At 42.3% G+C, this 27,630-nt stretch overlaps 1 protein-coding gene across 1 annotated transcript; it reads left to right on the forward strand.

The window, feature by feature from the left end:
* Positions 1–1,259: 1,259 nt before the first annotated feature.
* LOC136435959 (retinol dehydrogenase 13-like) lies at positions 1,260–13,734 on the forward strand. Its single transcript, XM_066429668.1, has 7 exons — positions 1,260–1,310; positions 2,820–2,985; positions 8,324–8,464; positions 11,448–11,639; positions 12,070–12,351; positions 12,664–12,895; positions 13,429–13,734. Exons 1-7 carry the CDS (start codon positions 1,260–1,262, stop codon positions 13,526–13,528), a joined length of 1,164 nt encoding a protein of 387 aa, XP_066285765.1. The 3' UTR covers positions 13,529–13,734.
* The last annotated feature ends 13,896 nt before the right edge of the window (positions 13,735–27,630 follow it).

Consider the following 27,630-nt stretch of genomic DNA (forward strand, 5'->3'; position numbering starts at 1 on the left):
GTATCCGTCAGTATTCACCATTTTCTTCAAAATACAGAAAAATCCCTGTAGGCATCCGTCAGGATCTGTAGCATTTCCGTACAATGTACGGCTCCGTATTCGTCGAAAATCCCTTACTTTCGGATTCTTCAGGAAATATTCCATATACCGGTGCGGAAATAGTCGGATACGTTACACGAATCCGCATGTATCCGTCAGTATCCGCCAAAAATACAGAAAAATTCCTGTTCGTATCCGTCAGGATCGGTGGCATTTCCGTACAGTGTACGGCTCCGTATTCGTCGAAAATCCCTTACTTTCGGATTCTTCAGGAAATATTCCATATACCGGTGCGGAAATAGTCGGATACGTTACACGAATCCGCATGTATCCGTCAGTATCCGCCAAAAATACAGAAAAATTCCTGTTCGTATCCGTCAGGATCGGTGGCATTTCCGTACAGTGTACGGCTCCGTATTCGTCGAAAATCCCTTACTTTCGGATTCTTCAGGAAATATTCCATATACCGGTGCGGAAATAGTCGGATACCTTACACGAATCCGCATGTATCCGTCAGTATCCGTTAGTATCCGACAAAAATACAGAAAAATCCCGGTACGTATACGCCGGGAAACGAGGCCATTTCGTGCAGTGGGACATTGCAAAAGAACGACGGACCGAGTGGCCTGACTTTCATTTTGAGACATTCCAAGGCCCATGGAACCCAAGCTACGCTCCAGGAACTGCTATACCAATCACGCTCCGTTGCTGGAGAACTGTCTCTCAACAAAATGGGAGAGGTGTTAATGTCTATGAACGAAGGGTTCAAACAGTACTGTTCCCTGTTTTTGGTGGACAACAACCTGATCAGTCAACTGAAGACATCTCGGTACAGTGTGGTGATTTCTGACCCCTTCTTTCCTTGTGGCGCTGTCATCTCAGCCCATCTAGATTCCCGGGTCCCCCACGTCGCCGTTATCCGTGGGGATCCTTTCTTTTTAAACGAAAAAGCCACCGGTGTACCACTGCCTCTGTCGTACTTGCCATTTCTATTTACCGATTTTACTGATGACATGACCTTTGTACAACGACTTCAGAACGTGGTCCTGTCTATTGTTGAACCCCTGATTGCGCAAAGGGGTGCGAGTAGCTTATATGACGGACTGGTCCGTACGTACATCAGCGGGGAAGAAACCATTCAGAGCGTGACGTCACGTACGGTCTTGTGGCTTTATCGAACCGACAATGTACTGGAATTTCCTCGTCCCAGCATGCCAAACATGGTTCAGGTTGGGAGACTGAATGTCCGTGCGGCCGTCCCACTCAAAGAGGTGAGTTCTTATTAATAACAGAGTTTTATTTTGCACGAGGATTAGTTCCAACTTTAAACAAGAGTTCGGAGACCTCATATCTCAATGAACTTATTTTGATTATGCAAATGACTTCCACATTTGCGTAAGCTAGGCTTGGTCACTTACACATTTAACCCTATCTAGACGGGGGGGGGGGGGCTAAAAGTGCCCGCGGCAACTTTGACATCGTATTACTGCCAAAGGACGTATGGTAGGACAACCAAACTTGGTGATTTTTCTTAAAATTTAGTTGGCAACAATATTATGATAAAACTATAGGTTTATCATTTTTCGTGTTGCCATGGCAACGGGTTTCTGAAGAGGCATTTTATGCAAATTTCACTAATTTCGATTTAAACATCATTGTTTCCAATGTTTTCTTGCTCAACCACACTAGTTTCCTACATGTATAGTATCACATGTGATTTAATGTTACTGTAATGATTCAATATTCATAAATTATGCTAATTTGATGACGTCATCGCTCAAAATCCAAGATGGCGAACAAAATAATTATTTTCGGTATAAACAGGCTTTTTCGCCTTTAAATTCGTCACAACCTGGAATTTTCTTAACCAGAAACATCCTGATTAATGTTTTTAGTCTATTTTGATTGTTATTTGGGATCATACATGGAAAAAATGTATTTTGAAAAATTTCAAAATGGCCGATCCAAGATGGCGGATCCCAGGGGGTCGCTTACAACACATGACGTCATTCTTCGACGTCATTTTGACGTCCACTTAGTCACTACTGACGTCAAATGTCTTTGCATACCTTTAAATCAATAATAAGCACTATTTTGTCTAATACTTTTTGATATTATGGGAATTCCCTATTTCGGCAATAAAATCATATCGATGACGTCATAATTACATCATATTACGTCATAACGTCACAAAAATTACAGGAATTATAAAACTTCACCTGAACATCACTCCCTGCAAATTTGGTGATGATAGAGCATACAGTTCGGAAGTCATGACGGGGGGTCGAAAGAGCCCCCCACCCCCGTCCAAGAAGTCTCAAAAAAGCCCGGTCTAGATAGGGTTAAAGGACTTATGCATTGGTCACAATGTTGACAGTCCAATCATTTACAACCCTGATTCATGTCACTTTTGCATTAATTATGCAAATTAGAAATTTATTTGCATAACTGGCATTTACCTGCCATTAACTACCTATGTTACATGTATTCGACACCTATGATGCAAATATAGATTTCCCTCGTTGATTATGCAAATTCAGTTTTAATTGGCATAATCTGCATCTCATTGTGTACATCTCTGTCCAAGCAACCTGCATACTAAATATCATGGAAATCCGTTGTTCCTTTATTTAGTTATTTTACTTGGAAGATTATGACAAAAACGCCACTGCAGTTCCAGAGCAAGCTGCTAGAGGGCCCAAAACCTACACCACTTCTTCCATCACAGGAATATCGATCTAAATAAAGAAACTCACTACGTGTGACCTGTTTTTCCATAGGGCGTGGAAGCGTTTGTCCAGAGCGCTGGAGACGATGGAGTGATTGTGGTCAGTTTCGGCTCGAACGTCAAAACGATGTCGGTGGAGAGGCGAGAAGTCTTCGCGTTCCTGTTGGCTGTCTGTTCAGCTGTCCTGGGGACCGTGTGGTACAGCTGTTCTTTCTTCTGTAGGAAGGTTTGCTGTAGAAGTGGCGGCAAGCTGAAGTCTCAGTAAACAGCTAGATACACATGGAATTATGCAAATAACGCTTGGTGATGAGATGACTTAAGATGTTGGGACATAGCAAAATGACCCTTGGCACTTTAAGATATTTGTGATTCAACGCAATTTTTTCTGTCTTCAGAATCTGAGGAAAATCAGAAAATTAATCGTCACTGATACTTTATCAACATGAGGGTTGTAGCTATGACCGTATGTCGTTGCTAGATTATTTTGTGGTCCGGTGAACAGATGTTTATCGTATGAGCGGAGTAGATGTTGGGGTGAAAGATCGTGTGTGTTTTCTGTGTAACAACCAGCTGTCTGATTGTTTCTTAACCCTTAGAAAGCGTTCTTCTAACCTTTATTAAATTCCTAAGATACTGTAAAGGTTTGATTGTATCTAAGGCCACTGTAGGTAAAATTTATAGATGGCATCCTCTACAGACGAGATCTTTTTCCTTTTTTTCTATATGATATGAGGTAAAAAGCAATAAAAATAGAACGCAATAAGGCAGAAATTGTCATCCATATGTAAAATGTACGTGCTGTGGCCATGGTATCACTAATTAAGATAAAGTGACACGTGCACCTCAGGCCATAATCAATTCAAATAGTCAATGTGCCCTTTAGATGGTATCTGTCAGCATGCTTAAACATCTAAAGATATAATGTTCCGGTAGCTGATTGGCCGACACCTAGAATTTAGTTACAAAATGTTCTAAGATTTAACTCGACCATTGCTGAAAATAAGGGATGAAAATGGGGCGCAATCTCCTCTGCGAATAAATCTCCTAGCCAAAGCCCTTGGATTGGTTTTTCAGGCTCCAAACAGCAGACAAACGATTATTCCACTATCTCGATAGGGTTTCCTACCATAGCAAGACTGCCTAGATTTCACGAAAACCCTCACCAAGGAAGGATGTTAAATAGTTTAAACCTCGATGTTACTCGGAGTCAACTGGTTCCCCCTCGGGCGTTTAATCACGCTACTGAAGTGCAGACTGGCGATCCCTGACAGTACTGCAACCTTGAAACTTTCGACAGTTCCAAGGATGAAGTACTGCCACGAATCACTAGTCGGCGCTTTAGTACCATTATTGAACACTTCAGGGTCAATCTTGGCTCTCATCACGAAAAGCTTAATTGTACCCTCTAATAAATTTCTATGTTATTGTTTAGGTTAATTTTATCTTAGGACACGGCAGGTAAAAAAGCACAGATGACATCCACTGCAGATCGACGTCAAATTCATTATTATTTCTAATATATATGAGGTAAAAAGAAAAGAAAATGAAAGCAATACGGGAGCATTTGTCATCCATACGTAAAATAGTACGTGTTGTAGCCATCAATTTACTAATTAAGATGAAGTAACACCTAAGGACATAATCAATACAAATAGACAATGAGTGCTACGGATGGTATCTGCAAGCATGCTAAAACACTTGAAGAAAAAAAATCCGGTGGCTGATTGAGTATGATAGCGACACCTATACTTAAGTCCGCCATTAAAAAAAAAAAAATTAAAACTAGAAAGGCAACATTTGCGGGAGCAAATGCAACATGTTTCGCCCATTTCCCTCCCCATGCAAAAAGCGACTGTGGCATAGAGGCTAACGTTTGTTGTATGTCTGCAATGTTGGTATTTGAATAAATAATTGAAATTCAATGTACATGTACTTGGTATTTATCCTAGTTGGTTTCGCATTAAGAGAGTAAATTATGTTTACTTCAAGTAAATGTAGGACCGATAATGCAATATGGCGCTGGCATGACACTGTTAATATATGGAAAAAGGCGACCAACAAATCTTCGCCATCAAGCCGACTATCTGGTAACGTTACCACAAACACAACAAGTTGCAGACGATTGTGTGTGGTGAAATCTTCGGCTTTTTTAAACAAGTGCCGGTGGTTGCGATGAAAATACTATTTTTTTAGTACAACGCTACGCCACACATTCGATCAGCGCCGATATTCAAGACTTCCCCGCGGCCCGATAGTGTAGACATGTAACAGGGGTTTACGCAAGGAGGTTTGAAAATTCTTAGGTTTACGTCATTTTTAGCCAAAAACTTTAAATAATTACTCAAAGCAAGGGCCTCCTTGCCCAAGGTAAATTGTCACGCACTTCACAACTCTCTATTGTTATTGTTAATGTTATTGTCAACGTCTCGACACGGGATGTTTCATAAGGTGGGGAACTTTGGACACTTTGTGTGCACCTTTGTGCGCACTGCACTGGTGTCGAATCTTGGAGACACAGGGGTAGTAAATTAGTGTACATAGTGTCCAAGCTTGCAAACTTGGGGAAATCTTTGTTTCCATGCAGTGTTAAAATAAGAAAAACACTATGTGTGTCGAAAAATACCACCAGAAAAGTTTTGAACCTTCTCATTTGCACTTAACTTCAGTAGGACACAACAATAACAACACAAGGATGGGAGCCGGGGAGTAGTGAAGTTGTGCCTGCACCTGTCAAAGTAGTGCCCCTAATTAAATTGACTATTTGAACCAATCAGGTTGAGCTTGATAAATCTGCACTCTCTCATTGGCTGACCGAATTAGTCAACCTGGCTAGATGAATAAAGATGTGAACTAAAGGTCAGTGACTCCATATGAGGAAAATAGCCGATCTTCTCCCCAAAACACCCTCTAAAATCTTATTTCGAAGTGTTGTATGCCAAAAGTGCGAATGGGATTCTTTGAATATTTGTTCAATGTACCCCCATAACAAATTCCAGGTCATTTGGATGTATTTCCAGAGAACAGGAAGCCAAAATGTACGTTTTTGGTCAGAAAAACCTCAATAAAATCAATTTTAAGGTCAATATCGAAAATATGAAAAAAAAGGCTTACCCACTCTACCTGTATACCAAATTTCAGCTCAGTTGGTCCAGGGACGACTGAGCTGGGTCGATTACAAGATTTGACAGGAGAAAGAAACCTTACGAACACAATACGTTGCGCCCAACAGTATGTTGGGCTCAACATAAAAACTTGGTCACTGGCGGGGGCGGCGCCGACGCCGATGGCCATCACTAATTTCTGGTGGTTTCTCGTTCCCTGGGCCGTAAATATGTCATTTCATGCCAAAATACAGCAACCTTTGATGTTTACTTGTCAAAGCGTAGTGTATTCCGGTAGAATTCACCCTCCTTTATGGGCATCCCGGGGCATTCCGGTGTAAAAAGGTCATTCCGGGGCATTCCGGTAAAAAAGCAGACCCGAGCCCAACCTCTGCTTGGAGAGCAAGGTGAAGCTCTTGCAGCGAACCTCACAAATCATTTGGCGGCTTGACGGTTTCTGTATTCCTCATCAATCACCATGCATGTTTCCCTCTAATCACACATCCCTCTATTCTGTTCTTTCGACTATGCTTCTATAAGAAGAAGACAGTCCTTCTTCCCCAGGACAACCATAGAATGGAATAGCCTTCCAGCCTCGGTCGCCCTCAGTTCAACTCTAGACAGTTTCAAACAACAGGTCTAACTCCCCAACCCTCCCATTCCCAACCCCCGGTTTGTTACATCTCACAACCGTTCTCAACTTGCAGTAGACTTCCAGTAGTAGAAAGGCAGCAAAATCTTCACCACGTTGAAGGCGGCTGCCTTAACCGAAAGAAGTAGAAGAAGATGCCTACCCCATCTTACGTTCTCTAGAGCTAATTTCGAAGACCGATAACTTCATGTCTTATCTGGTTTCAACATCACATGATAAGGTATTCAGCTACTAAGATACGTAGTAAAGTAGAGTAGAGTGGATTCCGCCAGGTAGGAACTCCGGTTCCAGTTTAGGCCGCTCTTCAATTCAGCTCACCGTCATCTCTGGTTTCTGGGGATGGTCCAGAGCTCTGTAGTCGTAGATTACTTTGTGTTGTTGCATCATTTACGGTAAGTGAGAACGTCGATGTTATCGATTTATTATCAAAATAGAGAACCTGACGGAATGGTGGGTGGGTCCTGTAATGAAGACATATTTACTCCAATCAAGGCGATTTAAAACTTCCTTGCTCTACGAATGGTCCGCAGAGTATACATGTATCTAACGTTATATGTAGCACTGACAGTGACGTCATGTTTGTAGACTATCGACTTAACACAAGACATAAACACAAATCTCTCGCCCCTCCCCTCCCCAACACGCCAGCCCTCTGACGTTACACCTCAGGACGTACTGGGCTTGAGATCTGGCCACTTGTCCCTCTGGATCCGGACGTCTTCATACTCTACCTCTGCAGTGACGAACACTAGGTGACTAGCCGGGTGGGCCCCGCGCGCGCCCTCAGGTTGAAGTATTTCAGTCTGTACTTGGGGGCCATACCAGGTAAAGTTACCTGTGAAAGTTTAAGGTCAACGGCCTGTAGGGTGGTGACCTTTCACGTTCAACACTGAACGGGCGGCACCGTATCTATATCCGGCCGGTTCGAAGTAAAGTGTGAGTCCTGTCTGCACCCCTACAGTCTTCGACAAAGACAAGTATTCATCTTGGATCCTTCTAGGTCTTCCATTAAATATGGCGCGTCTTTCCAGAATTGTTTCGATCTCAGTTTTGGCGGCAGGTAAGCACGGGGCACATCGCCCCCCTCCCCACGCCTACGACCTAGAGGTCGCCTATTGAGCTTCCCTGTCATGATGACGGAGTACCCTTGGCATACTTTTCACTCTATTTGCCGATTTCTACTATTTTCCCAGCGATCTGCGGAGCCTGGTAGAGGCTACAGTAACGTTACCCTTTTCCGGTTTTTGTACATGTTTATCTTATGTCTGGACAATTGTTTTGGTGGCAGAAAACTTTTGATGTATTACATGTAAAGGAAGAGGAGGCGTAGGTTTGGACCCCATAGCAGCTTGCTCTGGAACTGCAGGACCGTTTTTTTCAAATCTTTGTTCAAACCTTTCATGTGGATTGAAGGAGGGAACAACGTATTTCCATGATACAGAATATGCATGTAGCTTAGACAGAGATGTACGCAATGAAATGCAAATTATAACTTAATCTGCATAATTAATGAGGAAATTGATTCAAATTTGTTTTCCATGATATGACCTTACACGTAGATATGTTATCAATGTCAGGCGGAACATTTACAAATGGCAATTATGCAAATATGGACCTAATTTGCATAATCAATGCAAAATTGACATAATTTATTTAATTGATAAAAGGATTTCATCCTTGTGACTTATGTAAGTTGTACAATGTACATATTCAGGCCGGGTTATGTAAACGAGGAATAACCATTTGCATAATTAAACTATTCATGGAGGTCTGATGTCTCCGAACTCTTGTTTGTCCCTGCAGCTGTGCTGTATGTGCCAGTACGGAGGTGGGCAGCTGGAGGAGCATGTGAGAGTCAGGCCAGGATGGACGGCAAGACGGTCATCATCACTGGAGCAAACACGGGCATCGGCAAGGTCACGGCCAGGGACATGGCGGAGAGAGGTAGGGAGAGACAGGAGTAACCTTTATTGTATAAATGGTACAGTAGCATTGGTATATTTACACACACACAGAGTCACACAAATTTAAGTTTGGTTTCTTGGTCCATCTCTAATATATGTTATAACACTAGGTTACCAGTTAAACAGCTGATCATGTTTGTACATTCAGTTGTAACACCTAGAACAAAAGATCATCTGTCATAAAAAGTACAGTACAATCTGCTTAACTGCACACCCCATTTGTCAGCGTATTTGATGCAATTATCCGGCTGGTGCAATTATACGAAATGGCCCAGCTGGACCGGTAGTACACTGTATCATACAGGAGGTGAATAGTTTATAAACCTCGGTGTGCTGTATAAACTTGTTAGTACGCATTTAGATGATAGAAAGCTTTCGTTATACAGGTACAGTGCGGTAACACCGTAGATTCCATCTCATGTTAGGGCCACGTTTATGTATTAAAACAGTACATTTCAAATTCTCAGGAGAGACATCTCAGGACATAATGAGTGAAATCAGTAAGCGCCAGAGAGGCCCCTGTCATGTTTGGACAGATTAGACTGTGTACATCATGGTAGTGAATTACTGTACAATGGACTGTACTACGCATCCCGTGGGTAGATATGGTTAGATGACTTAGATCAGTGACAGACCATTCTCCTTATAGCATAGCCGAACCCGCGTGTACATCCTTCGGGTGAATGTAGGAAGTTTCTAGGACGCGGATTAAGCTCTGCCATAAAAGAATGTGACAGATGATCACGTCAGCACCGCACCGCCAAAAGCGACTGCTATGACCGTCCATGCATCTATAGCCCTTGCCGAGTCGCTGTGCGGTTTCTGACTAGATGTGAAAACTGCCACTAGATGTACGTTAAGACGCCAGTCTTTTATTATTGCATGCAGCAGTATGTAAATATAGCGCTGCCATGAACCTAAAACCTAGTCTCTACCAGGCCCCGCGGATGGCTAGGAAAATAGTAGAAATTGGCCAAATAGAGTTATCAGTATGCAAAGGGAGTCGGCTATGGAGAGAGGGTCTAATATGCCACCCTCTTTAGGGTGACGACACGCCCCGTGACCAGCCCAGGACCTCCCATACGATCGCTATCAACGTGATTGTCAATGGAGACCACCTTCTTTTGTTAGTGAAAACAATTTTAGACATATTGGCGGTATTGTGCCTCTATATAGGCACATATCGGCTCGTTTGCCGATTTTTACTGCATCTTTATAGTTAACTTGTCGAGGATTTTTGAACAATTTTGGTGCAGTTATCCAGCATTAGTGACAATGCGCCGTGCAGATATGCGGAGTCACTAACAATGCAGTGAATGGAAACTGGTTTGGGATTTTGGGATTCGGCGCAGTTAAATGGAATGTGCGTTTATCCGAGGTGCAATTAAGTGGCTTCTACTGTATATTGCATATCCACCAGTAATCCTGTTTCAACACTTACAATAAAAATCGTTTTCATTCATTCATCCATTCATTCATTCATTCATCCATTCCTTTCCTTTCCTTTCTTTATTCCTCCATGTTAGGAGAGCCACATTAATAAAATACATGAATATACAGTCATTATCAGGTGTTACAATATAAAATAATAACTTTCTGTATATATACACAAGATTCAATAAAACATTTGATAGCATTAATCGTTACAAACGATTTCGGTCAGTTCGGTACTGGTTATTTCAGTGAATCACTCATCATTGGAACTTTTCGGTTGTGCGCATTAGCACTGAATCCTTATATTCTTACAGGGATCATCAGAGTCCTGTATACATTGTACTGAGACTTTAAAGTGTCCATGAGTCATCAATGTCCCTTTCATCTTGTATGTTGGAACACCCATGCTGCTACACTGGTACTTTAGAAGTAGAGTCGGTACGGAGCGAACTGTCCTTCGTTTTGGCTTGTTGGTCTTTCCTTATCTCCTAAAGTCCACATGCTTTAGTGCTAAAGTTGCTAGGGGATACAGCAGTCCAGCTACAGTTATCATGTAGTCCTCCCAAATGACAGGGTCAATCTCATCTTCTACAATATCTGCTCCCAGCATTATTTCCGTAAACCTTTCGTCTGGCTGTTGGTGAACGGACGCCATCACCCTGATGCCCAGCTTGTCTGTTGCTGCATCTGCTAAACTGTCTCTGAGGTTGTTAAAGGTGACACAGCTAGAGACCGGTAGACAAGATGGCACTGATACGCCCTTTCCCCTTTCTACAGGCACTCTCTATGGCTGCCGCTGAAGTTGTGTTGGACGAATGTTGTATTCCCACGTGTGTTACCGTGCGTGCTTCTGGGATTTCTGATGCACCCATCACCCATTCAGGATCTGTGTTGATTCTATGCATCCTGTGGTTCCCTTGTGTGAACACGATGCATTGGCTTTTGTTGGGAGCGAATTGAAATCTCCATCTTCTTCCATAGTCAGCTATTGTATTAATCATGCCTTGTAAACCTCTCCTTGTTCCTGCCAATAGGCATATGTCGTCTGCAAGGGCTGGGGAACCACAGTACATCCCTCCTATGGACACACCACTTCCTTGTACTTGCAACACATCATGGATGTCATTGTTGGCTAACAGGAAACAAGTTAATGACAGGATGCCACCCTGGTTTACGCCCCTTGTAGTCTCAAACTCCCTGGACTCTCTCCCATCCAGCAGCACGGAGAACTTACTGCCTATATGCATGTGTCTGAGAAGACGCCAGAGTTTGCTGTCGATACCTGCCTTGTAGATCTTGTACAACATGCCATCTATCCACACTGTGTCGTATGCTTTTTTGGTGTCTAAGAAGCACCCGTAGACCGTGCTACTTCTCTCTTGATAGTGGTTTATTATCTCTTGGACCATGTAGGCTGTTGTTAAGTTGCTACATCCTAGCTGTCCTCCACTCTGTAGCTCATTCATTCATTCATCCATTCATTCATTCACTCATTCACTCATTCATTCAATTCTCAATTTATTCTCCAGGTGCCCGTGTCATTCTAGCCTGCAGAAATTTGGAGAAAGCTGAGGAGGCTGCTAAAGAAATCCGCAGTCAGACGGGAAACAAGAATGTCGTCGTGCTAAAACTTGACCTTGCGTCCCTGAAATCAGTACGAGAGTTTGCAAAGGCGATCAATGATGCTGAGCCAAGATTAGATGTCCTGATTAACAATGCAGGTACAGTAAAAGTTCATCGGCCATTCAATAGTGTTCAAGTACTATTACCATCATGTACTATTTCTATACTGTTACAAAACTGTTTTTTAAAATCACACAAAGCTTCATTCACTGAAGCTGGATCCAAGTCTTCCAGCTTCCTCCTTGCAGGCACATCATAAAGACTGGTGCCCTGTTAATTACATCTGTATTGTGTGTCGTGTCTTTCATTTGACTGTAAAATCCCCACATAACCCCTGTACTATTACAAACTGTTTTCCAAATCACACAAAGCTTCATTCACTGAAGCTGGATCCAAGTCTTCCAGCTTCCTCCTTACATCATGTAGATCATAAAGATTGGTGCCCTGTTAATTCCATCTGTATTGTGTGTCGTGTCTTTCATTTGACTGTAGAATCCCCACATAACCCCTATACTATTACTGGTGCAGGTGTGATGAGCTGCCCGAGATGGGAGACAGAGGACGGGTTTGAGATGCAGTTTGGAGTGAACCACCTGGGCCACTTCCTCCTCACCAACCTCCTCCTGGACCTGCTGAAGAAATCTGCCCCCAGCAGGGTGGTCACGGTGTCCTCTCTGGCACACGTTTTTACCAATGGTATTGACTTTGATGACATCAACTATGAAAAGGACCATAGTCCAGAGGAGTCCTACCACAGAAGCAAACTGGCCAATGTACTGTTCTCCAAGGAACTTGCAAGGAGGTTAGAAGGTAAAAAAATGCATATGCTCATATCCATGTTGTTCAACAAAAATAATTATGTCAATGTTATAGTGCCAGTAATAATGTAGATCATAGATGGCACTTTGTCTGACTGTAAAAGAACCAACTATTGGGTTTGGGTTGAGTCATGAAGGGTCTGAAATAAGTATAAACTCGTTAAGATTTTGAGGGGAAACTTCAATAATCAATGTTGTTATCTTTGCGAAGACAGAGGTATTTTAATGCTGTGTCTGTGTGTTTGTGTTGATAGATATTTGTGGTCAACATAACTTGTAAAATCCTTCTTTCCAAACTGTGCAGGTACTGGAGTCACATCGAATTCCCTCCATCCAGGAGCCATCTACACAGAAATAGTCCGACATCGTCAGGAAAGAATACGTGGAGTAGTCGGTGAGCACCTTTCCAAGGCAGCCGATAAGGTCATGGCAGGATTTGTTGGTATATTTGGAAAGACCGTGGAGGAGGGCGCCCAGACCACTATCTGTTGTGCGGTAGCTGAGGAATGGGAGAACACAACTGGTCTGTTCTTCAGGTAGGTGCACCCTCCTAAAAGCAGGAATTCTATCGCTCGATTCGTCGGTTCGCTCGCGTAGGGGCCCTGCCCTTTAGTCCCGATAGACACGGTTCTGGCGACGTCACCACCAAAACAGCTTTAGCCAATCAGAGGGTTTGCTAAACCTCATCAAGAGTAAAAGTGCAAAGGACGCTGGGAAGCTATCAACCAATCAGGTTACGTCTCACATCGTTACTTTAGGTTCAGAACAAATTAACCGCCGAATTGTGCCAAACAAGAATAGCTCATTAATTATTCATGAGCAACTGTCAGTAATTCGCCAGAACCGTGTTTACCGGGGCTAAAGAACAGGGCCCCTACGCGAGCGAGCCTACGAATCGAGCGATAGGGGTCCTGCTTTTAGGAGGGTGGGTAGGTGTCACCTTCTTTGTTGTTGACTTTGTGTTGATATTCATGTAAGTTCCTGCCAATGTAATACACATTTTATTTATTTATCTATTCATAATGTGATACACATAAAAGTGCCTAACACATCTGAATCCCCTGTGCAGTGACTGTGTTCCCAAGGAGACGTCAGCGGCAGGCATGGATGACGAGGCAGCCGCCAGACTCTGGGACGTCAGTGAGAGGATGGTCGGACTCAAGTCATAAATGTCAAGAGAATTGTGCTGTACTGCATTTGGATTACTAGTAAATCAATCATGTCAAGCACAAGGCAGATTTATTCGGCTTTTCAAAAGAGCTACCCCATCCTTTGATGGGCAACTTTGAGACATAGTACAAGCTATTGCAAGACTGTAAAGAAAAATCAATGTCTTTGCTCATGAATTCTACCAACAATTGTTCAAAACTAATCATTCAGTGCTTTTGCCGGATAGAATACCCCATAACGTGGGATATAACGTTAGCAGGTTAACAGCGAAGCCACACGTCAAATGACTACAACTATATTTATGAATATGATACATGTATTTACGCTTCACTTCTTGTACGGATCATTCTAACCATTTTTCCCTAGTTGGCAAGTTTCCTGCGTGCCCAGCAGTCTGCTCTACATAACTATAATGTAACACTTCTGTTTGCTTTGTTATCTCTAAAACATTAAAACACAGTCACCGATGGCTCCACGTTAACGGTGTCAAGTCTATATCTATGTTTGGTACATTCATTTCGTGCAGTTTCAGCTGTCGATCATTTCATTACATTACAATCAAGAGCTTCTCTAATGTGCGCAAGGAATTTCCTACTTATTATTGTATCCGTCTTTGTCAGTTGGGATTTTGAGATATGATGTGTGGTATTAGCTACTTGCTAGACTATATCACCTCTGTATCCTGTGTCTTTTGTTGATTAATAAATGATTAAAAAAAGAAGGAAATTCGTCATAACTACTAAATGCCACTACGATGGAGGATAATGTGTTTGTATATTACAATTCTGTATAATGCGCCTTAATTGTCTCTAATCTACACTAAACCAGGGGATTTAGTACATGTTACTTCAAACAGGATTCAACATGGTGTGACTGAGTGAAAAAAAGGTGAGCGCGTCTGTGTTTGTGATTTCCAGACATTCTGTAGGTGGCTGTAGTATTGGTAGCACATTCGTATGTTGCAATATGTTGCTTTAGCTGACACTCATCATTGCTCTCCTATACTAGTGGCGATCACTTAGTAACAGAGGTGTCGCCACCCTCAGTCGAGGTCCAGGATTTCCTTCTGAGCTGGTTGGTAGGCCGGCTGTTCTGCAAGTTCGCCCTGCTTGTTCAGGTTGGAGGAGACGAGGGACGCCGAGAAGTTCTGTCTGGCCAGGTCTTCTGACCTCTCGTTATCGAATGCTCGCATAAACGCAGCGCTCGCCTATTGTAGACGGCCTGTGCACCACAAAGCGTATCCAAGCAACGACCAGGAAAATAGCTTGTCCTCGCTATCGACGTCTGCCTGAAATTCTTGAACGGTCTGGTCGGCTTTCTCCTCTTCATCTGTCTCCTTCAGCACACGGGTCAGCAGGTAGTATGCGAAGTGACGCTGGGACACCGGAAGAGACCTGTCCTTGGTGTTCTTCACTTCGGCTTTTATCTCGTCCAGTAGCGTGGTCATTTCCGTCTGGTTGTAGATGAGACAATCTTCGGTAGACTTGGGGCGCTCTACCACCTCCCTCAGCACGGGGATCGCGTCTGCCCATCGCCCGTTGCGACAGAGGAAGTTGCCGTACTCAGCCAACAGGCCCATGCTTGACTTTCCATCCTTCTTATTCTGACTGATGGCCTGTTGGAAGTTTTTCTCGGAAACTTGGACCATCTTGTTGTAGATGTCGATCGTCGTTGTCTGCCTCCCTTGCGTGCTGTGCCCGTGCATGGTACATGCAGGCCATGTTGTGCTGGTTGGACGTGTTGTCCGGGGCGAACACCATGGCTGTCTCATGGAACTGTATGGTTTGTAACAACAGCCCCTTGTCGTATGTGTGACCTGCAAGACTCCGATACAGGTCTGGCGCGGTTGCGTCGACGTTCCGAAAGATTTTATCGGCTTCGACGGTCTTCCCCTCGCGAGGGAGAAACGCCATCCTCAGCAAATCGTTCATTTTTTCTGCTGTCGTTCAAGTCGGGGTCGTTCTCGTCAAAATACATCGGGAGGGTTTCCTCGGCAGCCTCGATGTAGGCATGGGCCAGGTCAAACTGCTCTCCGGCGGACAGACACGCCCCGAATAGCACCAAGAGTTGGGCAGTGGTGACGTCACCTTCGTTGGCCTCGTCGTTCAGCAGGATTCTCACCTGCAAGGCTCTCTGCAAATGGACGATTGCCTGCTGCACGTCTCCCATCTTCCGCAAGGCGTTTCCCAGCCGGGATCGAACCCGGGGCTTTTAGTTCCAAAGGCAAGATCGCTAACCACTGGACTACGCACGCTACGGAAAAACGAGGCATATGATAAAAAGGTCACAATCTTCCCCCACCGACCTCTGCTTGGGTAGTACCTAACACCCACAACACATGGCCAGTGAAAATAGACGTGCAAAACAGCACATCTGCTTGGAGATCAGGCTATACTAAAGGGCGTATTTACGTGACGTCATCACCCTTGCCCTCCGTGGGCGACCATTTTGGGGTCCATCCCTGCAGCGAAGTTTCTCGGTGTCCGAAGGTCTCTAAATTTCCAAGCAATGCGATGTCGTCTGATCGCTGTTTTATTATGCAGAGTCTCCAGCCTCACATCCTTTTCGCTAAAAAAGTCCAATTTCACCTACTGGAAATGGGTGACCGCCGTATGTTCCGAAGTCCCTATGTTCCGAAATCCCTAGGTTTTCCCCAGCCTACAAACATGGCCGCTAAATAGTGCCGGCGGAGTCCATTGATTTTGTCTTCAGTTGTTTCTGGAAAGGACTGTTTACAGAGTACGCATAAAATTAGTTCACAACATACAAGTGTACCAAGGCCTGCAGCCACTTAGCACAGTGTCTTAATAAAACAGAGTGTCGTGAGAAATTTAGTTGACAGGGAGTGCGTTATGATCGGGAAAGTTCGACGTTGAAAGACCCTCAGTTTATGAACGTATCTCAAGCAACGACTACACGGTGCCGCGACTGTGCTACATAATGGACCTGTAATTTGCTTTTCCTACAGATACATACACAAACGTTGATTCTCAAACTTCGACTATTTAGATCCGCTGTTAGTATGTCCGAAATCCACTTTTGTTTCAGTCTTTAGTCCCTTCGTATGTTCCCGCACCTACACGAGAAACGCAAAACCAATCTTACTGTTACCCGATCAGTGTGTGCTTTATCAGTCCCAATCCAACATCCGACCACGAGGCAAAACACCATGATTATGAGACAAAACGTTTTGAATGGAAATTGTGAATGACGTAGAAACCATCTGCCATTACGGAGAGTTCCATAGGGCTCCACTATCAAGTGGACCCCAAAATGGCCGACAGTGCTCGTTGCTAGGGGGAGGGTTACGTGACTGAATACGCCCTATACCTGGGAGTATGCAAATAACGCTAGGTGATGAGATGACTTATTGACCATGAGATGGTCCGTTTTATGTAAAGCAAGAAATAAAGATGCTGGGACATAGCAAGATGACCCTTGGCACTTTAAGATATTCGTGATTCAACGCAATTATTTCTTTCTTTAGAATCTGAGGATTATCAGAAAATTAATCATCACTGCTAGTTTATCAACAGTTGGGTTGTAGCTATGACCGTATGTCGTTGCTAGATTATTTTGTGGTCCGGTGGACAGATGTTCATCATATAAACGGATGAACAGTCGTCGAAAAAGTTGCCATAGATAATCAGATAGATTCTCCAAGCAGATGTTGGGGTGAGTAGCAGCCCGCTGTCTGGCTTTTCTGGTAGTTTTTTTAACCCATATAAGAAGATGAACGGCTGACTAAAAAGACAAGGTTGTTAACCCTCATACACCCGAGTGGGGTCATTTTCGACCCCAGGCGTGGATTTTGACGTGCTATTTGAACATGTTTGATCTGAAAGAAATTCCTTCCGTGACTTTGTCAGTAGACATCTTTTCTAACCTCTCGTAATTTTCTAGGGAGATGGGCACAATACTAGTGTTGACGTTATATAGGAAAATCTGTGTTGAGGCCGCTGGAGTCATTTTTGACCCCAGCTAAAATAATGTGCTGTTTTTGAGACCTGCAGTCTGAAACTAATAAAACTACTTATTGTATGACCACCAAATTTTCAGAAGATGATGCACATGTGTATTTATATAACCATAACAAAATGTCATAATGACGTAATATTGCGTCTTTATGACGCAATTTTATGGGATTCTATCCGCCATCTTGGATTTTGACGGAAGACGTTATCAAATCAGCTTTAAATATCAATGTTGAATCATAAAAGTTACATTGGATTACATAAGATGATAACAATGTAAGAAAATACATTTGGCGTACCAACAAGGCCTCGAAACGTCAACTGAAATTAGCAGATTTTGTAAAATATGCCTGTCAAAAACCCGTTGCCATGGCAACACGAAAAAGGATGAACTTACTTTATCAATTTGAAATTTTTGTTAAGGACATTTTATGAAAAGCCAACAAATTTGGTTGCTCTCGCACAAGCCGTTCATTAGTTATGCAACATGAAATTTGTCATGGGCCTCAAAAATCCCCTCCCGGTCTAAACAGGAATAATCCAAGACGTGGTCCTTCTGATCTTTTTGCATAAATTATGATAATGAACGGGAATTATACATATCTAAAGATGCCAAAACATTCCTCTTACATTGATGAAGCAATGTATGGATAACAATCAGCGAAAAATGTGAAAAGGGAGATTTTACTGAACAAAACATTTTTGGGTCATTTTTGACCCCGTTCAGTCATTTTAGTCGAAACATAGGTTTGGGTGTATGAGGGTTAAGGGAAACGGATGATGTCCACAAATATCCTTAACGTATTCATTAAGTACAAGATATAATGTATATGATTGAAACCATACTTTCGCCAAAATGTAAATCTTCATGATGTCAAAAATACTGGTGGTGAGAGGTCTTTCAGACAACACAAACCCATTAAAAGTCCAAGTGAATCTCGTTCCTTTCTAAAGTTTGTGTTTGGACCCATTGGGACAGGCCATGACATCAGGGGAATAAGCCCATTCACGGTTCCGACTACGCATGTGCAGTGTCAAAGGTGAAGGCCCCTGGCTTGTAAATAGTGCTCGTCTCGACATTGTCGACATTTGCATAACAACGCCCCGACGGGTTTTGTTTACGTCTCAGGGGCCTTAACCTTTGACACTGCACATGCGTAGTCGGAACCGTGAATGGGATTTTATTTGCCCAAGTGTGTCAACTGACAGCTGCAGCTGTCACATGTTTAAGAGTTCTATCATTCAATGCAGCTGATCTTTAAACTCCCCTAATTAATCATGCAAATTATATTCCAATTTGCCTTATTAGGATATGATTATGTTACACAACAAATGATCATGACGATCGGTCAACACCTTCATGAGTTATCCTCTTTCAAACCATGAAACAAAATCGGCCCCAACAAAAAAAACACAAGACTTTTTATCTTTTTATCCAGCCATCAACAGTTTTGTCCGCACTACGTTATAGACCCATAAAGGTTGGGAGTGGCGGATTGATACAGTGTGGACCTTAAGATAGGGAATATTTATGCTTCCGGGTCATAGGACCACATGTTCCTGTCCGCAAGGATACTGGTTGCTTTCTTAGAAGTAACTTTGTGTCACAACGACGTATACGTAGTAAACTGTTAGACGCGTATTTCAAACAAATACGACGTTTTGGGGTGTACGGTATGTCGATATGTATATGTATTGGCGTAGGACGGCCCGGGAGTCATGTGCGTTGTTGAAAACGACCGGAAGTCAGCTTTTCAGAAAGTCAAAAGATGAATTATAGACAAAGGATTATGCAACTGTCATTCTAGCAAGTTGTACGCGGCTAAACTCCAAGCAGAAGTTATCTCAACCAAGAGGTTAAACTTCCTTGTCCCAGCCAACTGTGCTAGGCCCCAGATGCTGTCACAGCGGGGCCCTCGTGCGACGGAAGGGATCATCAGCCATAATAGACAGGAGGACAAACCAAAAATGATGGGCTTATGATTTGACGTATCTAATAGCAAAATACATGTATAACGTTTATAGTAGGTCATTGCCTATTATGCAATAGTTGTTAGGAGTGTCAATCAAAGTACTACATTGGGATCCTATTAGCTTTTCCGACAACGCTCTACCCTAAATTCGAAGGGCCGGCTACGCATTACGCTAAATTCGAGTAGCCTCTCTACGCTCTACGATACACTCTTAAATTCTGAAGCTTCCCAATGCATTATGGAGGACTCAAAAACCTAGCGGCTGAACTAAGGCGTCAAAGTTGGTAATGTATAATGTTTGGAGGTGACAATAACATACTTAGTAGTCTTGAATTATAACGGCCAGCTCCCTATATAAGTGATGCCGGAACATAGCCTGGACTCCTGTACGTTTTTTTGTGTGTGTAGATTATCATATGCCACAACCGAAAGCCGAAGGCGGGCGATTTATAAGGGGGATGGTCCCCGTAAAATTTTTAAAACCTAACCCTCTGAAATGGCAGTTCCTATATTTTGACGATTCTTTGACGATTTAAAAGTAAGAATCGAAGGTTGTCGATAACAGCGCTGACAAGTTCACTCAGACAAGGGAGAATGCATTAATCATTCTTTTAGGCCACCTCTGAGTGTGTTGCTGCAGCGGCCTACGGATTTGCTACATGAGAGAAACTAACATTTCATTTGATCATAAAAGTTACGTTACTACATTCCTACATGTAGCTGGCAAAACAGAAAAGGGCCGTATACCATACGGCGCATGGTCTTAAGTCGTTTTCGTATGTGGGATCATGTGGTAGCGCAGAAAAAGCGTTTAGTGGAGAGCAGGATGGTGGAGTTATGTTCCCGCCAAGAAAAGCCTCGTAAGGCCAGATAGTGCCTTGCAGGTCTTAGGTCTATGACCATCTGTGCAGGATGTTCAATCTGTGCACCGATGAGACAATGTAACCAGGAAGTGCGGCGGATACCCGTCTTGCAAGTCGGGTACCGGTATCTATAAAAACGCACACAGTGTACCGTGAAAACATCACCAACTTTGCTCAAAACAAGCCTGACTGCTACATCTGCTCGGAAATTAAAGACAATCCCGTGTCAAGCGCACTGTGTGATCATTCCCTTGTATGCGTGCCTTGCCATTGCACAAGATTTTGGGAACGAGTTAGGTGGATTGTTCCATTGTGTAGAAGCGGAGACAAAACAAAACAGACTGCGGACATGACACTCGTTTGGGACTTAGAACAAGGTTAGAGAAGTTTGACAACGCTTTACGTAATAACGCACAATTTATCAACTACGTTTTACGCTAAATTCCAGGTAGCTACGCCTTATGCAGAATTATAGTGACAAATAACGTTCTGCGCAAAATACACCGATTATGCTCTACGTTGAATTGGAGGGGTCGGCAACGCTCTACGTAAAATCAATATGGCTGATTCTTCGCCGAAAAGGTTATGCATACGGTAGCGTTTGTATGTGTGTGTGTTTGTGTATAAATGACCAGCATAACTCAAATAGGATTGGATAGATTGTCTTGATATTTGGTATGTTGCATAATTGATGATAAATGTTAGCATAAACTTCTTTGTTAAGCTCATACTTTGGACAACTTCTGTTATTTGGGTGAATGCGATCAACTGGTTTGATATATAATTGATGAGAAACACTCCTAATATGTCAGTCATAAAGGTTAAAATCATTTGGCGAAGGTATGAGGTCGTGGAACTCTAGTTACGCTCTACGTAAAAGGACATGCAGGCCCCCATGTACGGTCCTGATAAGTGTGACAGTGATATCGATCCAGTTTATCAAAGTTAAGAGATATTCTTCCACTGATCGTGACAATGAAGACAGATGCTATGTTAATGAGGTTTTTGATTGTACCGCCCCGGGGTCATGGGGGTTTTCGACGATCTTCGACAAGCACAACGAACGCTGGACCACGGTTTACCGTCCCGTCCTGGAGCCCCCGTCACAAATTAGCCTCCATCTGGCAATATTCTCCCTATAGCCGGGTTAGTCAAGCAGAGACTTGTCACAAATCAAGTACGGCCGAAGTCCCTTCGATTACGCGAGCTTCTGGTGACTTTTAGCAGCTCGGCCGACGTTCGCGGATCACTGGAAGCTAAGATTCAGCGGTGCCTCTGCGACTAGCGGTATTTCTTACAAAACCGGTATTTTTTATGGACCGATCAAAATAAAACGGTCAGGAAACCAGGGCTTTTCAAAAAAGCTGGCGTTTTGTCTACGTTTATGAGTGTGGATTGTCTTTTCCCTTTTCTTGAAGTAAAATCTGCCAGAGAAAGTCACTCAAGGGCTGTTGAGTCTATAAGAAAAATTGTCATTTTGGGAAAGGAATACCATATTTTTGTGCCGAGCAGCGTCACTTTCCATGTCCGTGTTGTCTGAATGAAGTCGATACTGAACAATGGAGAATTTGCTACTGTAACAAAGGATCGCTGTTTTGCAAACAACATCAAGAGCCCCTGTTTACATCGGGAATAGAAGTTTAGTGGCGAGTGTTTTGCAAGAATCATCTTACCGCGCAATATTTATTTATTTATTTATTGATAATAAAAAAAATATGATATTCATGAATATGATATTGATAGATTAATATAATATTGATATATATTTTTGATATTCAATATCTAAAAAGAAAAAAAAAACATGCACGGACTCGATCAGTACTACGACGTTACCAGTTGAGCTCAGTTGTAGTGTGTACCATGCGTCAATGTACATAATGCTTTACTTGGACGTGCTATGGCCTTGATCTTTTGGTGGCAGATGTGATGTAAGGAAGAGGTGATGTAGGTTTGGCCCCTAGCAACTTGCTCTGGAACTGCAGCGGCATTTTTTTCAAAATCTTTCAAGGAAAATGACTGATTTCCGTCTTATTATCTCAATGAAAAATGGAGATATAGTTTTGGGTGTGTCTGTGTGTGTGTCTGTCTGTTTGTTTGTCTGTTTGTGTTTCCGGACTACTCTAGTCAGAATAACTCAAGAGCCTCTTGATGGATTACGATGATGTTTGGTATGTGGGCGGGTGTTGGGAAGCCGAAATTCAGGGTCGATTTTGAGCTCCCTGGTATGTGACCTTGGTACTGCAGCAGAATTTCAGTTTTTGTATCTTTTGACCTGGACGTGCTATGGTTTTGATTTTTGGGAGGCAGATAGGTTGTGATGTAATAAAGAAGTGGTGTCGGTCTGGGCTCCCTAGCAGCTTGCTCTGGAACTGCAGTGGCGTTATTGTGAAAATCTTCTAAGGGGAATAACTGAACAAGGGAACAATGGATTTCCATGATAATTGGTATGCAGGTAGCTTAGACAGAGATGTACACAATGAAGTGCAAATTATGCTAATTGGGACTTAGTAGGGTAATCTGGGCACTTTTTTCATGTGACCTGCTCGTATAAGCAGGTCTGGTGCCTGTTGCATTAATTTACAACCATATCAAGTTTGAAATCATGGGAAAGAACATCACACAAGCTGTGTAATGATATATATAAATCATTGAAATTGATCAAGAAACAATGGAGATATGATCGACCAAAGTTAAGTTTCCAAACTTTTTGTGCTGAATTTATTTCACCCAAATACAACGTATGTGGTTTTCTATTCCTGTCAAAACTCAAATCTGTCCAGCTAACGTCTTTGGCAAATCATTCAACCTTGTCGAGGATAGACAACCAATATTCCGCATCAAAACTTGCATGGGCGGGGTAAGGTTGCAAAACAGGTTTTTAATTTTTCAGGGTATGTTGTCGTGGTGAATGCACGGCTCTGATTGGCCAAGATAAAGGATTATAAAATTTCATTCCTGGAAGGACCGCGTTATTTCCCCTCCGATATTACCCCTGATCAAGGACCAGAACGCCGCTGAAACATCCTGAGATCCGCCCGCGTCGACAACTGCTGTTCCTCTCCAAAAAGCCGGAATAGACGCAGGTTCTGAGATTTTTTGTTGTTCTTTCGTTAATCGACGATGGACAGAATGGAAATGTTTCATGCGGAAGATTTGTTGTCTAATCTCAATTCCGTACGTTGCTAAAAAGATAGGTTGAATGATTTGCGAAAGGTTGGACAGATTTGTCATTTGTAACCAAAGCTGTACTACAATGGCTCTCCACATGCTCTGATGAAATATTCCCCATTTTTGGACAATTTCTACCATTTTCAGTCCTTGTGTGTTACGCCGAGTGGCTGTTATACCACCTGGCTGATTCAAATCCAGATTCTGCTTCAAATGTTTCAGGGATTTTTTCCCTCTAGCTAACGTTACGTTGTTCTCTCCAGAGGCAGGGCATTTTATAAGTAGAAGGACGGCCCTCATAGTAGGCCATGTATTTACGCTAAGGATCTTGAAAGAAACTATTATAGTCCTTTATCTTGGCCAATCAGAGCCGTGTATTCACCACGACAACATACCCTGAAAAATTAAAAACCTGTTTTGCAACCTCACCCCGCCCATGCAAGTTTTGATGCGGATATTTGTTGTCTATCCTCGACAAGGTTGAATGATTTGCCAAAGACGTTAGCTGGACAGATTTGAGTTTTGAACGGAATAGAAAACCATATACGTTGTATTTGGGTGAAATACTAGTACATTGTATTTTGGTGAAATACATTGTACTAACGAAATACACCGTATTTGGCTTTCAAATACAGTGTATTTCGCCCAAATACAATGTATTTCGCTTTTGATTGGTATGAACCGCCATAGTAGTGGGATTAGTACATTGTACTGGGGTGAAATACACTGTGCTGGACGCAACACGCTGTATTTCGCTAATACATTGTATTTTGCTAATACACTGTATTTCGCTAATACACTGTATTTCGCTAATGCACTGTATTTCGCTAATACACTGTATTTGGGTGAAATACACTGTATTTGGGTGAAATACATTGTATTTGGGTGAAATGCATTGTATTAGCGAAATACAGTGTAGTTGGCTTTCAAATACAGTGTATTTCGCCCAAATACAATGTATTTCGCTTTTGACTGGTATGAACCGGGGCTTGCCGACTATGGCGTCGTATGGGCGAAGCACGATGTAGTTTGCTGTAACACGTCGTGGTGGGATGAAAGATGACGTATTTGAGTTTTGACCGGAATAAGCTAGTTCGGAGTTGCTACTACGCATGTGCAGTGTTAAAGGTGAAGGCCCCGGCTTGAAAACAGTGCTCGTCTCGACATTGTCTCGATTTGCATAACAACGCCCCGCCGGGTTTTGTTCACGTCTCGGGGGCCTCCATCTTTGACACTGCACTGCGTAGTAACAACTCCGAACTAGCTTATTGAAAACCATAGACGGGAGCTTCAGGTAACGTTACGCTCTTTTGTTAAGACACCATGATTTTTGAGTGACCTTTTTCCTTGCATGCCTTCATGGCGCCAGAAAAGTCCAAGTTTAGGTGTTACTACAAATACATCTACACGTATAACCTATAACGACATTTTATGATGGTCCATTTTTGATACATGTACTCATTGTATTTGTTTACCCAATGCAAAAAATAACAACCAGTGCACCATCGAATATCACATTGCATTGTCATTTCAGTTAAAGGCACCCAGAGCATTTTATGAGGCTTGAAAACTTGAAATATTTTAAGTTACTGTAATCTTGATGAAATTGACATTTAATGCCACTGTTTACCACATTTGCATGCGGATTTCTTGTCTAAAGTGCTCAAAAGCGGCACAAAAAATAAGATACAATGTGATCTTTTAGTTTCACGCGCCTCGTGTGAATAGACCGATACCATAGCCCCGCCCACCTAGGTCAAAACGTAGAAATGCAAAATCAAAACATAAAAATGCAAATATTAGACGGACATGCAGTCGCTCTCTCATTGGTCGAACCGCTAATTGTGATGGACAGTCAGTATCAGTCTTTTAGGGCTTGGGTTTTCTATCAATTCTCCCAACACAACGACATCGTATGTTTGCTCATTTAATGTCGATATGAAATGATATAATGTTACTGAAACTACTATGTGTAGGAATGACTAGAAATTGGAGTTTTTCAATCCACGTTTCATGCCTCATAAAATTCCCTGGATGCCTTTAAAAACAAGCTGTGATGTTTATGTATAGCCACTACCATGTCAGAGGTGAAACTTTGACATTCCAATCTTCTGACTCACAATAAGCAAATTCTAGATCTCCGAGGAATGCTTGCATTGCGACGTAGAAAGTTATATATATGTTAATTGCGTTTTTTTTCTTCATATTAGTAGGCATGTGCTGCTGTGGCTGCTAGCTAGCTCTGTCTGAAAAGACCAGAACAGTTTTCTACGCTTTCTGACAGGCTTTCTCGCACTAAATGCTTCTTCGGGTTTTCAGTTGCCACACGTTATGCTTAAAAGTTACGGAAAAAGTTGTTCCGAAAGTTATTTATTCGGGTGGAAAAATACATATACGTGTCGAGGTGGGGTAGGAATGGGGTGGGGTAATTGGTTTGGTAGGTAATAGGCATGACCAGATTATCAATTACAGTCACTGTCAGTGCATCTTTTATATCAATTTGGTTGAACGTTGCCGCGCAAAATTAGGGTATTTTACAGGAGCGCACGCCAGGTTACCATGTTGTCATTGGTTGAGCCATAACATTGTGCAATGAGACCGTATTTCTTTCAAATACGTTGGAGTGGAGTTGGGAGAACTTCAAAGTATGTGATAGCATATAGGTCCCTCTATTACGTCACATTATTATTTAAAAATGCACAAAAATAGACATTTCCACCGTAATAGTTCTTCATTCATAAGCAAGCGGTGGTGTTGTTTATCGGGCTCAAATGTGGCCTCCCATGTCAGATGTGACGTGAAAGTTCATAGTTCAATAGTGTTACGTATTAGAAGTTAATAAACAGGTTAGACTCCATTTGACACAGAAGCCATTGCGTGTGACCTCACGCTTGTCTAGACCTTTATTACCTTCGCCGAGAAGGTTATGCAGAGGGTAGCGTTTGTTTGTGTGTGTGTCTGTAGTGGCACAGCATAACTCCAGAATGCCTTGATGGATTGTCTTGGTATTTGGTATGTTGGTAGGTTTTGATGAGACCTGAAAACCATTAGATTTTGGGCCCCTTAGCGGCTTCTTACGGTACTGCAGCGGAACTTCCTGTTTTGATATCTCGTGTTCTGGACATGCGATGTAACTTATTTTTGAGTGATAGATAGATCTTTGGACAGAGAGTAAGTGGTGTGGGTTTGGGCCCCCTAGCGGCTTTTTGGAACTGCAGGAGCAGGTTTTGCGTCTGACTTTGAAATGGAATAACTCAAGAAGGGCTTGATGGATGGTAATGATTTTTGGTAGGTAGATAGCTTGTGTGATGATGTACATGATTAGACACTTCTTATGCAAATAAGTATCTAATTTGCATAATTAATGAGGAAAGTTTTTACATTCGCCAAATTCCATGATAGGACTCATGTGACATATGTAACTGAGGAAGAGAGAAATGTTAATTGATATGAACTATGCAAATGAAGACCTCATTTGCATAATTAATGAGGAAATAATATAACAAGATTCGCTTGATGGATGGTCATGATTTTTGGTATGTAGATAGCTTGTGTGATGCTTAGTATGATTGGACAATAATTATGCAAATCAGATTCTAATTTGCATAATCAATGAGGCAACTTAAAAAATCCGCTTTGTTCCATGATATGACTATTCAAATTGTAACTGAGGAAGAGAGGAATGTTTATAGATAGAAAATATGCTAATATGGGCCTAATTTGCATACTTAATGAGTAACTTCTCTAATTCCACACTGGCAAAAGACGGCAATTTCATACATTTAATACTTTTTTTTTGGCATCGGGACGTTATGTGAATGTGAACATCGTTGAATCAAATTATGCTAATAAGGGCCTCATTTGCATAATCAATGAAAAACATTAGCATAACCTTCTTTGTTGAGCTCATAATTAGTTAAGCTCATACTTTGGACATGTTATATTTTAAGACAATCAACTGGTATGATTAATAATTGATGAGAAACACTCCTAATACATCAGTCATAAAGGTTAAAATCATTTGGCGAAGGTATGAGGTCGTGGAACTCTAGTTACTCATGCGTTTAATTAACACAAATAAATAAATTAGCATGCTTTTCAAATCATCTCCAAGATGCTAAAC

The sequence above is a fragment of the Branchiostoma lanceolatum genome, chromosome 5, assembly GCF_035083965.1.
Source record: "Branchiostoma lanceolatum isolate klBraLanc5 chromosome 5, klBraLanc5.hap2, whole genome shotgun sequence".
Classification (NCBI taxonomy): Eukaryota; Metazoa; Chordata; class Leptocardii; order Amphioxiformes; family Branchiostomatidae; genus Branchiostoma; species Branchiostoma lanceolatum.

Coding starts and splice junctions, on each gene's coding strand:
- LOC136435959 (XM_066429668.1), top strand. CDS start 1,260: ATGGTTCAGGTTGGGAGACTGAATGTCCGTGCGGCCGTCCCACTCAAA. Junction 11,640..12,069: donor TGTCCTGATTAACAATGCAG/GTACAGTAAAAG, acceptor TTACTGGTGCAG/GTGTGATGAGCTGCCCGAGA. Junction 12,352..12,663: donor ACTTGCAAGGAGGTTAGAAG/GTAAAAAAATGC, acceptor CAAACTGTGCAG/GTACTGGAGTCACATCGAAT.